General features: G+C 34.4%; 1 protein-coding gene across 1 annotated transcript in view; it reads right to left on the bottom strand.

Moving 5' to 3' along the window:
* LOC138707847 (dynamin-1-like protein) overlaps positions 1–18,773 on the bottom strand; it is a 65,175-nt gene that overhangs the window by 9,796 nt on the left and 36,606 nt on the right. The window contains exons 9-12 of the mRNA XM_069837826.1: positions 15,414–15,629; positions 15,133–15,339; positions 2,042–2,291; positions 114–325 (exon numbers count right to left, since the gene is read on the bottom strand). Coding sequence (XP_069693927.1) covers positions 114–325; positions 2,042–2,291; positions 15,133–15,339; positions 15,414–15,629 — 885 coding nt within the window. The remainder of the gene's footprint in view (positions 1–113; positions 326–2,041; positions 2,292–15,132; positions 15,340–15,413; positions 15,630–18,773) is intronic.

The following is an 18,773-nucleotide window of genomic DNA, read 5'->3' as shown; positions in this document are numbered from 1 at the left end:
TATGTTGAGTCATTCTTAGTGGTTACCATGATAGCCAAGCATAATGGATTTTAAAGGATGGTAAAATCAGTAGTATGACTACAATTACCACTAAATATTCTCATATCACTGACCTTGAGCATATCAGCAGCTTCCTTGCGTCTTTGTGCGATGTGTTCTGACTCATTTAGAAGTTCCTCTGCTTGGTCAGATTTATACAAGTGAGTGACAAGTTCTGACTGGAGATTGTCTTTCACGTAGTTGACCAAGAAGTGCATCACAGCCTTGGGTACACTATCCTGGATTGACTTCCTTACAATATAGAAGTATGATTTGATCAATCGCTCTGTGAACACAAGCACAAAAAAATATACAGGTTATAACACATCTATAAAATGTCACTTACCTCAAGTTCTCTCACTCATTGATACAATGTTATAACTAGAGACAAGAATCCCATGCAAATGCATGTTTTTATAGGAACATAGGACATAGCTCAAATTTTTTACTTATCCATTTCATTACTTTCTGGTTCCAAACGTGTACTTTTTCCATGCATATTTGCATGTTTTGACCTTCTGAGGGATAAAAACATGTATAATGTATATTTAAGCAATCTTTAGCTTAATCATGCATATAATATGCATTATATTCAGTTTAAATGCATGTTTTAATGGTTTTGACTGGATACCTCAGTTTCTCGATTTTTATGTCCCTTATTTTAGCTTCAGGAATCAGGATTGAAGAAAAAGAAAAAAAAAAAAAAACTAAATAACAGAAAAATGAAATAAAATGTTAAGATTTTCACAATAAGACGTTAGAAGATCTTTCCCTGGACGAAAGTTCACTTTTACAATACATTACCAACGAACCTCTACAGACTGCATCTCATAAATGGATTTATTATGTTGGATATTTTGAGAATAGTAGAGAGAAAATATAGAGTTTTCAAGGAAACTGCCGACAAATAATTTAGGTCCAAAACACCCTCTTTCAGGGAGGTTGTAAATTCTCTCCCTTTTCCAGCACTAATAACAATTTAGATTCTTCTAAAATTGGAATCATTCGCTAAACTGTCTTTGCAGTGTGTGAACCTCATAAGCGGTTAATGTGTTGGTTTATTCTGTTTGCGTGTGTTAATGTGGTTCTACTATGCCTCCAATTAAAGCTTCCAAAAGTGTACTCTTTGCACAGTGGATTAAAGGAAAGGATTTTATTAGATCAGATGGGGATGTCGTATTCTGCGATTGTTGCAGAAAGAGGTAAGCACTGCTATTCTGTTTCCAAATATTTTCTATGCCAGTTGTTCTTCGTAAAACATTACAAAACTTCTTTAAAATAATTAATTAAATTACAATGTCTATTTTTAATCATATCTAGGTAACCGTAAGGTCTGTTATAATTTCAGATAAAATGTACTGAAAAATTTCAAATCTACCAGCATGTCGCATCTGCTTCACATATTGCAAGAATACAAAAACATATTGACTGACAAGCACAGGAACCTCACAGAAACCAATTTAGAAATGTTGCTAGTTGTTAACTGTGCCAAAAAAAAAAAACCGTGAAATAAGAAATTTGGAACAAAAATAAAACTGCATATTTTAAAGTATTTTTTGCTTGATCGTGCATGTTTCGTCATTTGATAGTGCAAGAATGCATGCATATTTTGGGATTTTATAGTGCATGAAATTTTCGTCTCTAGTTATAATAGTTATAGTGTAAATAAAAACAGAAAGCGACAGGACAATAAATGAACAAATATTCTGGAACTTTCGTGGTCATTTCTCATTAAGCAAACCATTACTTTTTGTTCTTAAAAAAAAGTGCTAACCATTCAGTTAATTTTGAGTCCTCCTCCCAACAAGAACTGGCAACTACTTTCTCTGTTTATCTTAATAAGTTACCCTACAAATCTTATGTACATTAAAATTATAAGAGATTAATAGACATTCTCATACAATATAGCTGGAAATAAAAACACAGATTATAAGTCAACTGCATAATATCAAAGTAATCCATGACTACCAGAAAATCAATAATAAATATAGGTTTAACATACCTATGACATCACAATCCCTTTGTTCTTTTTCCGAGAGTTTTCTGCTTGTTTGAATTGGAACCTCCGGCAACAAATTCACAGGTTTCTGAGGGCTAAGGGCACCCTTTCCATCATTTTGATGTGTCGGTGTCACAGAAGGAGAGTTTTCTGTGGATGCTTCTTTTTCTTGTCTAGCAGTTGGCAAATAGTTCGTAAACCAAGCCACTGCATTTGTAACCGGTTCGTTGTTGTATCGATTAATTGCATGATTCTGCAAGAAGCCATTTTAAAAAATCTATCTGTATACACACATCCCAAAACATTAATCCCTCCATTTTACATATCAATATTAGCAACAATACACAAAAATCAGTAAAGAATAAAAGTGATACAAATTCTGAAAGAATGTCAACAAACATGTTAAATTTTCTTTCTTTTTTTTTCTTTTCTTTCTTTCTTTCCCCCCCCCCCCACACATACTTCTCGTACAAAATTATTTATTATGTAAGAATTTGAAAATTGTCTACTTATCTAGGTTTTCTCTGTCAAATGTCTCACATATTTTACAAAAGTAGCATAAAATGTGTATCCTTTTACATGAAAGGCCAATGAAAATAAATTCTGAACGTTTATCATATAAAAATTAACACTAGAATAATTAAATTCACAAATGAAATATGATATATAAAGAGATAACAGGGCAAACAATCTCAAAACAAAATGAAAATAAGGTCGCTGGAGTTTTAATAACTGATATTTCTATTTCGTATAACTATGTAAAATTAATGTGTTATAATTCTGGAGAACTCAAAATCTTGAATTAAATGTGAAATATTGAAACTAGACCCGTCTGATATTATTTCAAACAATGACACTGTACAAGATGAATATAATTATATACCAATGTTATTGATTGATTAATATGTAGATTAAAACGTGAATTCCCGTGGCATTTCAAAATCAAATTGTTGCATAGCAAAACAGTGTTTGGGGAAGAATGATTATAATATGAAAAGCAATAATGATGTGGACATGCAAAGTTTACTAAGTAGAGTTATGCCTTACATACTCCAATTCAGAAGAGAGTACACATGTGAGATGAATTCATATCGCATTATATCCATACTAGTTAACTACAGAAAGCTGATTTTCAGAACCAAAACTTAAGTGGCATGCATTCAATTGTAGTTCATGAGGACGAAATGGTGAAAAACTTTCTATTTGAAAGGTCAACTCGTGAAGAGAAACAATCTGTGAAGTAATCTGTAATGCAGAAAAATAATGAAGGCCACTGAATCGTAATAAAATTCAGCAACAAAAAGATCCAGAATGCAGTGCTAAGAGCAGATCAATAGCTCGAAAGTCCTCTTGAAATATGGTGAGTTTTGGACATTGGACACATGTTGTGTCAATGAACTTAATACCAGTTCCATCTTCAGGGACAGAGGACTTAAAATGCATTACATGTTATGCAGTTGTCACAAAATCATATCAAGCAGGTAATTAATTAATTAATAAATTAATTCATTCATTCATTCATTCATTCATTCATCCATCCATCCATCCATCCATCCATCAATCGATCCATCTGTTCATTCGTTTATGCTTTTTAATTAATAACCAATATTTTCAACAACAGTTTTCTCAACACTAGTGTTGTTTTGGAAAGAAAGTTGAATTTAGAAAATGTGGTCATGGTCTAAGAACTAAAGAAAACAGCAAATTACTTTACTGTCATATGCTGGCCTCGTGACTATTGAGACTATGGGGATGAGAAGAGGAAAAGAGCATGAAAAAACAATTCATGTGTAACAGCTTGATAATAACTGTCACAAAAAATATCTCATTTCGTAACTTATTGAACATTCCTTTCATTCTCATTCTCGGATGCAGTCAGTCACAGCAATGTGTGTAGACAGAGTTTAGTTGTATCTTAAAGCAAGTTTCTATACTACCATGTCTAGAAAAACGTGTAGAACAGTTGTGAATTCTGAAGGGCGTAACATTATTACTAATATTATAGAGAAGTGCTGTGAAGAGGCATTAGGAAACAAACTGTGAGTCAGGCCACTAAAAGTGTCGCATATTACGATGGAGTTTCAGAGATATTTGTGAAAAGAAATGGTAGTCATAAAAGATTGTTGATTGATCAAGATAAAAGTAAGTTTTGCCCACTCCTGGGAAGGGAGGAAGGAAAACCAGACCTGAATATACTTCGGTTAATAAGCAAGTAATACATCTCATAATATAAGACAAGAGAAGACATGATAAGAACGAGCGAAGGAATAACGCGACTACCAGATATTAGTGATTATGAGGACAGAATAGATAGGGCTTTTGAGAGGTTATTAAATGGCGAAATGGAGGACAGAATAGTGAGGAGGATGGAATTAGCATGGAAGGAGAGTGTTAAAAAGTGAGTGCAAGAAAGTCAGGTTTGGCAAAAGTGATAGAATAGGAATAGAGAAGAAAGTGTTAAGTGTAAGAAGATAGTGTAAGGGTGTAGGAAGATATACATACAAACAATGAATAAAAGAAAATTAAAGTGAAAAAACATCTGAACAAATGTGAAGTAGAAGAGAGAGAAATTGGAAGTGTAAGTGAATTAGATATTTTATGTTTTTCAATGTTGTGAGTTGGGAGTAGTATCAGGGGTACTATAACTGTAGAGTGTTACAAAAATAAATATATGGAAAGAGATAATAAAATAGGAAATTTAAGAGTGAAGCAAAGAGAAAGAGATAAATACGTAAATAAAAAGAGGACAGAATAGTAAAAAAAAATTATGTAAATGTTGTTAAATAGAGAAATGTAAACAATTAATTCAGGAGAAAATACCTGGAAAAGAATGATTAAGAGTAGGTAGATTTAAGAATAGAGAAGAAAATGATAAATAATGTGAATTATTAAGGAAAGCAATATGCAATATTTAATACAAAAGCGAAAAATGGGAGGGAGATGGTAGGTATGAGAGAGAATAGAAGAGGAGAGAGGATAGATAGCAATTCAGTTAAAACAGATGAATAGGAAGTAATCAAGAAATACTTCGCAAATGAATATATTAATAGAAAAGAGTGGTATGGATTAAACAGATGGTGGATCGAAAAGCAGAAATGTGATGGTCCATCATAACTGTGAATTGTAAAGTTGGCTGACAAATAAATAAATATATCATATCATATCATACATCATATCATATCATATATAATATCATATATCATATCATATCATATCATATCATATCATATCATATCATATCATATCATATCATATCATATCATATCATATCATATCATGTCTCATCTCATAATAAATACATTTTAAGCATATGAAAAATGAGATCCAACAATACGTATATTGTCAAGAGTGATGAATATGGGTTTGAATTGGAAAAAATTTCCGAACAAGAAAAGTGCTCATTGAAAACCATATTATTATTATTATTATTATTACTACTACTACTACTACTACTACTATTTAATAATAATAATAATAATAATAATAATAATAATAATAACAACAATAATAATAACAACAATAATAACAATACAGAACTCATAGTAGACAAAATAAACTTTTTTTTAACCTGGACGAGATTTTGTGGATAATAATTTGAACTCTGAAAAGAGTTGGCAGGATATAATGAAATAGAAGTGCAAAGAAGTGTAATTTGGCTAATAGTAGTCTATGCTGGCAGTGCGAATTGATTTCTGGAACACACTCTTCTTGTATAAAGTACAGTAACAAATATTAATGATGATAAATGAAGGGGAACTTTGAAAATTGGACTCATTAAAAATTTGCTTTCACTCTTCCTCCCTCATCCATTACAGTGTTAGACACTGCTCTATATCACTCTGTACATACAGATGGATACCTTCTCAAAATGCAATCAAATCATCCATGGTAACTCGGTAAGGAAATGAAGCAAGTGAATATGAGGAATGCATGATAAAACATTCAATTATTAATGAACTGGAACTGTCAAACCAAAATAAAAATGTTCGTGAATTGACGCACACTTCCAGTCCCTGGATCACACTGCCATTTGCTTGCCACCCTATATGTGCAACCTAACTCCTTTAGAGCTCGCATGGGCGAAAGTAAAACGAGTGGTATGAGAAAACAACGTAACTGGAGATTTATCCCATAGTAAGCTGAGAAATTACAATTAAGTCTATTTGTGAGGTTACTAGAGCAAACTGATAGGGATATTATAGAGATGTAGGAAAACTAGAGAACGAATAATGAGATAAGAATAGCAATGTGCCTTATGTTATTGATAGTATATTCATTTTTTTGAGCATAGGTGTGATGATTTCTCATCATCTAGAAGCGGAACAGTGAGTTCGGATTCTGATTCTGAATTGGCTCAGATGTTAGACTGGTGTAAATATGTTCTTTTCATAGAGGAATAGCTGTGTCCTGTAAACGTCTCACCAGCCATTATGTTATCACATTACTGCAATACTGGTACCACTGACAAATCACGAGCTCAGCATCGACTACAATAATGAAAGTTAGTCTTGGAAATCTAATATCTGATCACATGAAAAATATTAATCTTTTCAGTCACGTCAAGTGAATATTAATAATTTAATTCTCCCTGAAGCTGGAAAATGTAACAAGTTGTGAAAAACTAAAGAAATTCTCTGCACAACACATGAATAAATAAATCTCCAAAAAAATTAAACTACTGTGAAAACCTAACGTATCACATCCCACAAAGTACAATATATGGTATAATATGTTTAAAAATTCGTGCATATAAATGCAAGTTTTGTACCAGATTTGCTAATAAGTCAATGCAGAACATGCAGAGCCTGCTTGCCTCAACTTTCCTGACCAAGAAACATTCCAAACATCAGGACACATGTAGAATCCATTAACTGCTGTTCAAGGAGATGATACATCTTAACACTGGAAATTAATCCAACAGTTTCTCTACAGATGGACGCCATGACTTCGTCTTCTGAAGATAAGCAAATTAGTATACGTCGATTGAGAATATGATTTCAAGGATGCATTCCCTATGTTTTCAAAGGAACTGCATTACAAATTTGTCCATATTTCTGGACATTGTTGATCAGTAATGAAGCTTTGATCAAATCTAATTGCAGTACAAATGTTACAAACATGCTGTTTTAATATTTCAGTCATTCTTCCCCAGATATGCTGCACATGTTCAGTATCTTCTATAATGTATGAGTATAAAATTACTTCAATACGCACCCACATTTTATGCCTCAGTTTGCATGTTTTGGAGTGTGTATGCAGAAAGTTTTTGTTAGTTATTAAGTGAAATGAAAGCAATGTAAGCAATTAGTGGTTCTAACAATGGATTCATTTTCAAAATATGGAAGCAGGAAATTTTATTATAAAACATTAAAGTAATCTATTTACCTGTATCCAAATAACACAAAAATTACATTATTTCATGAAAACTAAACTCACTAATGTCGTATATAGTTTCAATACTTACTTATGGCTTTTAGAGAACATGGAGGTTCATTGCCACTGTCACATAAGCCCGCCATTGGTCCCTATCCTGAGCAAGATTAATCCAGTCTCTACCATCATATCTCACCTCCTTGAAATCCATTTTAATATTATCCTCTCGTCTATGTCTCGGCCTCCCCAAAGATCTTTTTCCCTCAGACTTCCCAACTAATACTCTATATGAATTTCTGGATTTGTTCATATGTGTTACATGTCCTGCCAATCTCAAACGTCTGGATTTAATGTTTTTAATTACGTCAGGTGAAGAATACAATGCATGCAGTTCTGTGTTGTGTAACTTTCTCCATTCTCCTGGAACTTCATTCCTCTTAGCCCCAAATATTTTCCTAAGCACCTTATTTTCAAACATCCTTAACCTCTGTTCCTCTCTCAAAGTGAGAGTCCAAGTGCAACAATCATACAGAACAACTGGTAATATAACTGTTTTATAAATTCTACCTTTCAGCTATTTTGAGAGCAGACTGGATGACAAAAGTTTCTCAACTGAATAATAGCAGGCATTTCCCATATTTATTCGGAGTTCAATTTCCTCTCGAGTGTCATGTATATTTGTTACTGTTGCTCCAAGATATTTGAATTTTTCCACCTCATCTAAGGATAAATTTCCAATTTTTATATTTCCATTTCGTACTGTATATAGTTTCATTATTATAGTATATGTCAGTAGCAGCTAGTGACTTAAGTGGCAGGTGGGGTTAATATGAGTATATTATTATTATTATTATTATTATTATTATTATTATTATTATTATTATTATTATTAATGTTGCTGTTCTAGTATATACTCGCATATAAAATCTTGTTGTTACATTTTTATCGACAGTATAAGTAGAGTTGCTTGATTCTAATTGAAGCTAAGAGTAATATATTTTTAAAATTATAAACATTATAAAGGAAATGCGCTCGTCTATTCTATTGCAATGTAAACTAATCAGTCACTTTCCGGTTAAATTCCGAAATCTCTGCAATGACTTCCTTATGAATTCTAAGCACAGCTAATGTATTTAATAGTTCTTGGCCCAGTGAGTTCCTCAGATAAGTCTGAAGTTGTTTTAAAGTACTAAAATAATGCTGTAATATTGCGGCTGAAATTGAGGTTGTGAGTACAATTTCTGTCACTCTGTGTACTTCTGAGAGAATTGTTTCCAGACTGTTTTCCTTTATTAGAATCCAAAGGGAAAGCACACTCTTTACACTCGTAAATGTATCATTCCTATAAAGTGCAGTGAGCTCACTGTCTAAATTATCCTTCATAAGCATGGGATAATATTTCAATGCACTGGTTAAAAGTTCACTCGAAAAAGCAATTTTTTGTGCTATGAATATTCCTTAACTTCGGCACTTAGGTTCACTTCTTCTTGCACACATTTTGTTGGGTATTGGGAATTTTGTTCAAAGTCAGGTAAATTCCTACTGATGTCATTTACTGCAATTTCCAAATGCTGAATAGCAGTACGAATATTTAGGGCACTGGTTGACTATTTCTTTATTGTCTTGCACAAAGTCTCAATTTGTATAAGAATGGAATTAGAAAATAAGAGAAAATATAGGAATTCCTAAGTCAGAAAGTTAGGCAGCCCAATTGCCTCTCTAATTGCAACATTATCCCAACCATCTTCAAAACACTCTGGAAGAGCGTCCTTATGATTTGAAAGTGGAGCACACTAACAAAGTTCAGCTGATGGGCGTTGACAGTGCAGTCTCTTATTATAACCTGGACCCCGTATTTCCCCTCATAAAGAATCGGCCATAATGCAACATTCAGCAGACAAGGATGATGGTTCAAGGAAGCAAAAACGGCTTGCTCACCTTGCTTTACTACAACGCTATGGAATACGCACAGAGAATGGATGACCAACGAACCAATCACGAGAGAGAGAATCAACCAACCAACCAACCAACCAACCAACCAACCAACCAACCAACCAATCAGCAACTGGCAGGAAACCAGGAGCAGCTATGTAACACCCTTGTGAATGGATCAGAACTTATCCACAGTAAAGGCCCATTCACAATGAAAATTAAACATAAGCGTAACATAAACACAGAAGTTAGCGCCCAGGCTACCAAATGGGATCATTCACAATGATTCACATAAGCATTGACATAAACATTACCGTAAGACGTTAGCATGAAAGTTTGCAAACTCCAAACTTTCATGCTTATGCTTACGTGATTTGCAAACAGAACACGATCGTGGAGCGCTGAAGTATATGACAGAATATGAGGAAATGTCGTTATGTTTCCATGGTTACCAAGTATGTTTGCGGTTATGTTTATGTTCCCATCGTGAATGATCGTATGACGTCTTGATTTTACAGTAATGTTTATATTCTTAAGTTAAAGCTTAAGTTATGTTTAATTTTCATTGTGAATGAGCCTTAAGATGGTCAAAACGTCAACTTCTACAAACCAAGACAACATGGCAGAAGCAAGGAAACCTATAACCCACAACTTCTCTTCTAGCTTGTACAGTTCTAATTCTTGTTTCAGAACCAATGTTAAACCATCTGCAGTTCGATTATGAATGCAGAGAAAAGAAATGATTCTCTCAACAAGGACACTAAAAGCCACATATAGCAACAATATATGAGTAACGTAAGTAACTGTACATGCATCATATATTGGAAGTTTCATCTGTCTGGATGGTTAAATATAGGGGTGGCCCTTGCCTATAGGCCTTGGGGCTCTGAACTCCCTGTTGTTTTTACTATCTGGTAAGTTGTATGTATGTATGTATATGTGTGTGTGTGTGTGTGTGTGTGTATATATATATATATATATATATATATATATATATATATATTACATTCCTTAATGAGTAATAACTACTATGTAATACTCTGTACACTGTAAATGCCTGATTATTAGCTAATGCAGGACCACATTGTACAGCGCTTTACACAGTCAGTGTGACATGTACTGATGTTTGTAGGGGCTCAGTTTCTCCTAAGCCCAAAGAACGCATGGTTGTCATAGCAACAATAGCAACACTTTCCCCACTACATACTGTCTTCACGCTACGAGTTGGCGCGGGGAGTAGATAGGCGGGACGGGGGAACTTTACGCTACACTCTGACCTGAAAACTACGTCCACTTACTTGGCCACATGGGAACGGAGTCAGACATAAAAGATTCCGCATCTTCGGTGTTGTCGCTATGACTATCATCACATTTTTCAAAATTGCTGGAGAATGATCTGTCCATGACAATCGTCTGTTTATGTTCCAGCCGTGTATATTAATTCGAATCTCTCAACAAAGCCATTAGCCCCACCGCCCCCATCCTCATGGACAACAATGTGTGTCCTGGACACATTCACGGTAGTCAAAACTCCCGTAATATTTTTATCGTGCCAGCACTTGGGAAACGTTAAATTGGTAGGCCTATCTATCCGCATTTCGTCCAGATACAAAATCGGTTTTTCCACTTTCCTAAGCTTTCTTATTTGCTGTAGATATCTTCACGTATTCTAATTTACAGTGTTTTCCTCAGTTTTTTTTCTGCACACTTTTTCCACCTGAAATCCTTTTTCTTCAATATTCGTCTTTCATTTCAAATCAATTTTATCTTGTAAAAGGGTAGAAGTTTGTTGCAGCTTGGTACTATTTTTTTTTTACTTGTTATATAACGACACTGTAATAACTACTAGCTTCTTCAGTGTCGATTGAATTGATGATGGCGAGATGGTATTTGGCGAAATGAAACCAAGGATTCGTCATAGATTATCTGACATTCGCTTGGGAAAACCTCGGAAAAAACCCAACCAGGTAGTCAGCGCAAGCGGGAATCGAACTCACTCCCGAGCGCAACTGCAGATCAGCAGGGATACGCGCTACCTCCTGAGCTACGCCGATGGCCCTCTTTCTTTTTCAAATAAAAATTCTCAATTATATCTTTTTTTTCAATCTCCCGTCGAAGTCATCTCCATTTGCGTTTCGCTAGTCTGGACGTTTCCGTTTTTTTTTCTCCCTCAGGTGTCGACAACGCACTTTCTTCTGTGCAGTCTTTCATTTCATTCCTTATACGCTGTATTGTTCTTGTGGATAGATTAGAGTACTTTTCTACCTTTTCTGTAGGTTTCGTAAGAGGAATGCAAAGGCACTGTTGTTCTTTTTCTTCATCGCAGAATTATTTTGCACTTCTAATAATATTCCTTTCTTCGCTATAGATTGTCAATCCTTGTTTCCTCTTTGTCGATATATTTACAATAAACAAAAAACTGCTATAAACCTAAATAACAGTATACAATAAATTCTATTAACTATATTATTATTAACACGAAAAGCAAAGGATAACTAAAGCAATACAAAGATTTGCGGTATACTGAAAATAATTGTCTTGTTGAAACTAATAAAACACTACAATAAAAACCGCACTATTATTTTCACATTGCAAAGGCTCATAGACACGTGTAGTAGATGTTTGTGAAACAGGAATATTGCAGCGAACAGCGCGGTGCGCATGCGCGACTGTTTCCCCTCGGCCCCGTCTAATTACTTCAGCCGCCTTCTCCTGGCGTGACAACAGTACTACAGCAAGCTGCAGTGTATGGTCGCTCTAGGCTCTCCCTACTCTGAGCTCCATGCTCGGGTTTAGTGCTGAAGTGAATCAAAACAATGTGTGTTACGGAGTATGGAAATATTAAAGTAGCTGAATTAAAACAAGCTGTGTTTAGCTCTTTGAGCTTACCACAAAGAACTGAAATAAAAGACAGTGGTCACCAAATGCCTGAACAAGATACTGGGAAAATACAACCTGCTTTTATCGAAGGTGCATTTACGTGCAAATTTGATACTGTTATGTAAGACAGGGCTTACTGCTTGTGTGGCTGCGACGAGAAACACTGTCTGTACTGTTCTGTATGTTTATTGTTTGGAGGTGATGACTGCTGGAGAAGGAAGGGATGTGAGACTTAAAACACCTTCAGGAAAAGATAAGAAAGCATGAAAAATCAACAAAATATCGTCAGTTTTCAACTTCTCGGGATATGTAATAATGCCGAAAGTTTGAGTATGTTTACAAAGAATCTGGCAGTGTTCATAAAGATTTAGTAAAAAAAAAAAAAAAAAAAAAAAAAAAAAAAAAAAAAAAAAAAGAGGACCATAATGTTTTGTTAAAATAATTTAAGTATTAAAATTTGTGGAGCATGCAACCTGCCTCTTCGCGATCATGATGAATGAACTACCTCAAGTAACAAAAGCGTATTTTTAGGGTAAAAACATGTTGGAGTTGTTCATCTCGCCTCTCCGAGTAGCACACCTCGCCAGGCATCTCGCAGCAGCAGAACATAGTGAAGCAGTTCACTTCGCCATGCTTCTCACTGTTTAATATGGTGGGAAAAATTCAATCAGTTACTTAGTTCTTTTCAGAGAACACAACGTAATAAACATTAATATATGGGTTGTAAGAAACACACCACACTTGGTGAACTGTGTCACTTGTGTCAACAACTAAAGACATTTCCAGATAGATTGTACGAATATTTAATGATGTCTCAGTCAACTTTCAATTATATCTCGACCCTAGCAAAATCTAAAATTTCACATACAGTACATACTCGTAAGCAACCATTTACTACTGAAGAGAGTTGGTAGTATCTCTCAGGTAACAATTACATCTAATACGAATAATGTACTATAATTAAATTATAGCAATATGGGATGAAGATAAATGCGAATAAGAAGAAGACCATGGTCATAGGAAGAACAATAATGAAGGTAAACTTGCGAATTCTAAATGAGGCAATACAGCGACTGGACAGCTTCAGACACTTGTGGTGTACTATAAGCAGTAACATGAGCTGCTACCAGGAAGTCAAAAGAAGGATAGCAATGGCAAACGAAGCTTTTAATAGAAAAAGGATCATCTCCTACAGACCTATGGAAAAAGAACTAAGGAAGGGACTAGTGAAGTGCTTTGTGTGGTGTGTATGGGGCAGAAACTTGGACATTACGACGAAGTGAAGAAAAGCGACTAGAATCATTTGAAATGTGGATATGGAGAAGAATGGAACATGTGAAGTGGACAGACAGAATATGAAATGAAGTTGTGTTGGAAAGACTGGGCGAAGATGGGTCATATGAGGAGACAAAAAGGCAGAAAATAGGAAAGATTGGAGAAAGCTGGGTTTGCAGTGAAAGATCTGCCCTTGGCCAGAATACTGAATGAATGAATTAAATTATATTATTTATCATTAGCAAAAAATTCCACTTTCAATTTTCATAGTTTTCTGTTCAAGGGCAGGCCTTTCACTACAAACCAAGCATTTTCCAATTTCCTATTTTTCGCCTTCCTCTTGGTCTCCACATACAATTAAAAAATCTTAATATTGTCTATCATCTGATACTTTTTTCTGTCCTGAACTTTTCTTCTGATCACCATTCCTTCCAGTACATCCTTAAATTTAAAAACTCACGATTAACTCGAAAACCTTAAGCAATGGAAACATTTTGAAAACAAATTTGAAATTAGTGCGATTATTTCTATGAGAATCCACAGTTTTAACAGACAAAAGTTTAGTCTCTCTGCATATGGAAGTCCGCCAAGCACTCCTATGTTTAACTCCCCAAAACTCGAAAACCAGTAAGGATTTTGAGTAGCACCACTTTTAAAAGTGAAAAATAAAAATGTTTGTCGCTTGTGAACTTTGAGGGTGTCAATGCTTATTTTGAACTGATCACTTCGTAGTTTTTTTTTTTTTTTACTTCCCAAAAAAGATATTAATTTCCAATATATATCTTACTAATATTTATGTAACAGAATTTTTATTTTTCTGGACAACATACTTGATTTGAAATGGTTTACCAGGCCATAATATCATTTGTTAGCAAACATAAGACGATTAGTAATTTTTAAAGAGATTATCACTAAATGCCATCCTCATACACTAAAAAAAATTCCTCAAATTCTCCTCATGGGGACACAGATTCCACTTTGCGACCTTTTCTGTTTTACCTTCTAGTTCCACAAGTCATTGGTAAGTAGATTTCAGATTCGAGCATCATGGATAATATTCTAATACTCATCTCTCTAATTGATGGCAATTTTTTTTCGAGTTCGAGCATCATGAGTCTTCCCACATTAGTGGCAAAACACCTTTAGGCTTGAGCATTATAAATTAGGTTTCCTTCTCAAATCTGAGGCAAATTATCTTGAGAAGCAAGCACTGAGGACTAGAATTATAACCACAATGGTGGCAAACCAACATTGGGGTTGAGCATCCTGAGCTGAGGTCCTCTCCTTTTCAATTCCAAATTACTTTCAGGTTCAGGCACCATTCTTATTGGCCTTTCCTACCTGTTTTTGGCCATCTCTAACATTACAATTAATGGATTTTTTTTCCTCGTTTTTTATGTTATCAGATATCATCTCATTTTCTCTACCATGTATACCAGATGAGATCATTAATATTTATAATAAATTCCACCTAACTGGCAAGAACATTTTTCGTAATTACATCATTACAGGGTACATAAGCTCCTGTTTCTGATTCCATTTCTCTGCTCGCTACCTCAAGTTCAGAGTAAAAAATACAAGTCACGAAAAGATAAATGGTCTACACTACAATCAGTCAATTAAATTAACCTTACCTTGGGAACATCTTTCTCATTATCTCCTGTAACAGGAGATGACTGATTCAAAGGTATTGGTGGATTGTGTCTTCTGCTAGCAGGTCTTGCAACTCGTTCATCCTCATCTATTGTTTTAAGAAGTGAAGACACAAGAGCTGCTTCCTTGTGAAAGTCGGGATGTTTTGTGTTGATGTATGCCAACTCAATAGCTACTATATTCTCCACCTGTAATAATGAACTCAAGAGTATATCTGAACCAAGATTTGGTACATAAATTTAAATTAGTGTATGACTCTTACCATTGAATTTGTTGTAGGCAGCCGTTTCCTGAGCAGATGAGTCACAACATCAATAATCCGCTCATGCAGTTTAGGAAAGCGCAGAATTTCTTGCTGTACTTCCGTGCCACAATGCTGAATGATACGTTGCATCTCTTCATGAACCAACTCCACACATCGAAGAGAAGGCTCCTCCAAGCGACGGATTTGTCTTTTAACCAACAATTCAAATGAAACCTGAAATTGCATATTTCCATTACAATCTACAAAACAAGGAACTATTCATAAAATTTCTACTTCATGTAGATTGTAATGAATTGTGTAGTATTGTTTCATTTTGGACTAAAGTTATTAACACAATATGTCTGACAGATATCATGGTGTGACACTGCTCTTTTGGTAAAAATACTCATGTCTCCCATTATAATCTACGCAGATATTTCAAACATGTTTTGGCATCGAAATTACCCATCATATTGCTAACAAAATTATTGTCATGAAAGTGAAACATAATCTCATTATACACTTTGCGCATTTTGCATTAATAGACTTCCTTTATCATGTTGCAAATAATATGACTGTTCACACATCATTTTCCCGAAAATTTATTCAAGATATATCAAACTGAAATTAACGTTCTTTCTCTGGATTGCACACATTCTCTATTATTTCCAAAATTAAGATATTTCATTTTATTCATAAATTCTACATTTTACATAGGTACATAATTAATTTTTACACATTTAAAGGCCCTGTTAACTTATAAAATGATAAGAAAGCGTGTAGAGATTAGTTTATGTGAAAATCCGAATGTTGTACAATTAATAGAACATTCGTAATCCACGTTTAAAAGTTGCAGGAGTTGGAGTAGTGACATCACACATCCAGATCCGCTAAGCTTGTTTGCTGCATCAGTGGTCAGTATGGCTTTCCTAATTCAAGTGCTTGGTGTTGCAACATATATGATAGTAATTATTTTCACACGTTGTGGCCAGCATTAAGCATAGGGTATCAATTAGAGCCCAGAAGAGTTCATATTATAAGAATATGGAAATAAACCAGTAAGCATACACAGTCAAGGAACCACAGACTGGCATGTCTGCGGTGTATGTGTTCCTTCAGCAACTCATCAGCATTGCTCCTGCTGTTGTGAAATTGTCATGATAAGAGATGAGAAGTGAAGTGCTGAGTGCATTATATTTTATAATTTGTACTAAACAGAAACACACTGAACACTGCCAAAACAAAAGGCACATACATACTTTGTAACTACTCTTAGAGACTATTTACTGTATTAATTCTTGGAACCCCATTGAAAGAGGACAGAAGACATAATTAATAAAAATCGTGAATAATACCCTGAGCCTAACAACAAGCAGACACTTTCAAACTGCTGGAAAGGAAAATTTAGTTTTTTATTTTGTTCTCACAGTCTTAACTCATAGCTGAGCTCACCATATCGACACAGGATAACAAGTAACTAGGACCATATATACATACATAAATTTCAACAGTGAAAATAGATTTAAGACAATAGTAATAAATTATGTCAATAATTGAAAATACAATAATAAAAAGAACCAGAACTGTAAATTGGTTTAGATTAGAAACATATATAGTCAATCATTATTACTGATTTCTTTCAACCATCACTCATAACCTTTAAGAAAAAGAACTACGGTCTTCATATCTTATAGTAATAGAGCTATTTTAAAATATTACCAAATGTCCCTTCTTTTTAGAAGTTTTTAATAACTTTACCTCTCAAATATATCTTCGAATATTTATTGCACTGTTAGTCGATTGGGGGGGGGGGGACTATTAATCTATTACAAAATCTTCTAATAATGAGATTTTTTAAAATAAATTCAAAGTTTTAACTAATATGTTTGATAGCAAAACACGAATGACTTTTGTACAAAGTATCTCGAGTATTAAATATTTGATAGCAATATACGTATCAGAAGTTTTTATTGGACAAAGATATTACCACCTTTAAAGATCCTTGAATCTTGAGAAAGAGCAGCTCTTTACAGGTCCAGTGACTCAGGATGGTCCACTGGAGCGATACATCATGGAACATTTTGGCCACATAAAGACCTTCCTCCAGTTCAATGCTTAACCCATTCACACAATCTAATGCCTTGTTTACGAAGTGTTCAAAACAAATGACGGAATTCTGGGTAGGTTTAAATTATGTCGATTTATTGGACTGAACGATGATTTGAATTTACCTGGTGATTTTTCCTGATTAGGAAATCCATGAATGCTTCTTCCAAGGTCTGTGTTTGTAGTTTTTAAGCACCCAGTAACACAACATCGAGACATTTCCGATAGACCAGCACACACACGTATAAAATAATCAGAGTTGTGAAGTTCATTCACTATAGAGTAGTATTGCTACTTGGAACATATTTAACAATGCTCTCATATACATCTGATATCAGATATTTCTGGATACTTAGCTGTGTGTGGGAAGCAATGCATATTATGCCCAATCACAGAAACCTTTAAAGAAGACAAAACAAATTTAAGTGCAGCATCTCTTGATAATCACCGTAATGGTAACTTGCACATGTAATACGCTCGGCACGCAGTTCAATAGGTGACTACTTGCCTCCCTTAGATAGTATCAGATAAAAACTGGAAGATTTGAACTTTGTAACATTGTAAAACCACGCTTTCTCAATCTTAATGTATGCTACACCCACCAAAATATAGTTGATGTAATTTTGCCATATACAGATGCGTATGAGGGCACAGCTATATATATATACAAAACAGCAATACTACTCTATAGTGCATGAACTTCACAACCCTGAAAATAATACAGAACAAGTGACACAGCCATGAAAACTGAACTAACCCGCTATTGCTCGTACTATTAGATAAAATCTAACAATCTTAATCATTGTTATAGATGTAGAGCTGTTACTCCAACAATGCCTTTTTTATACCTCTATTTTCATTGTTGCGATTATCTGAGGAGCATCGTTTCAAATTGTATTATGTCCACTGATGGACAAAATTGAGTTTAATACATTTTCGTATAGTTTCGGATGCGATCTTTCACGCTGTAAAATCTGATTGTATCAAATTGTATTCCCTAACAGTGTAAATGGCTGCTTCAAATCGTATTCAGTCCTTTATAGTGTCTGTTTCATATTGTATTACATCAAATATTCATGTTATAGAATTGGTATCAATGAAATTATTTAATTAGGACTACTTTCTTATGTTTGTTATGCTGACAATCTGGCGCACTTTTCTCGACAATGCCACATATTCAATATGGACAATACAGTCTTTTCCTTGTGAGCTGTGTGTGATGGAAGTTGTTTCCAGTATGGAACAAGAAACTATTGTAGTTGACAGTTCAGG

This window comes from Periplaneta americana, chromosome 10 (assembly GCF_040183065.1).
Source record: "Periplaneta americana isolate PAMFEO1 chromosome 10, P.americana_PAMFEO1_priV1, whole genome shotgun sequence".
NCBI lineage: Eukaryota > Metazoa > Arthropoda > Insecta > Blattodea > Blattidae > Periplaneta > Periplaneta americana.
Note: the sequence above shows the minus strand (reverse complement) of the source record. Positions and strands in the feature narration are given on the sequence as shown.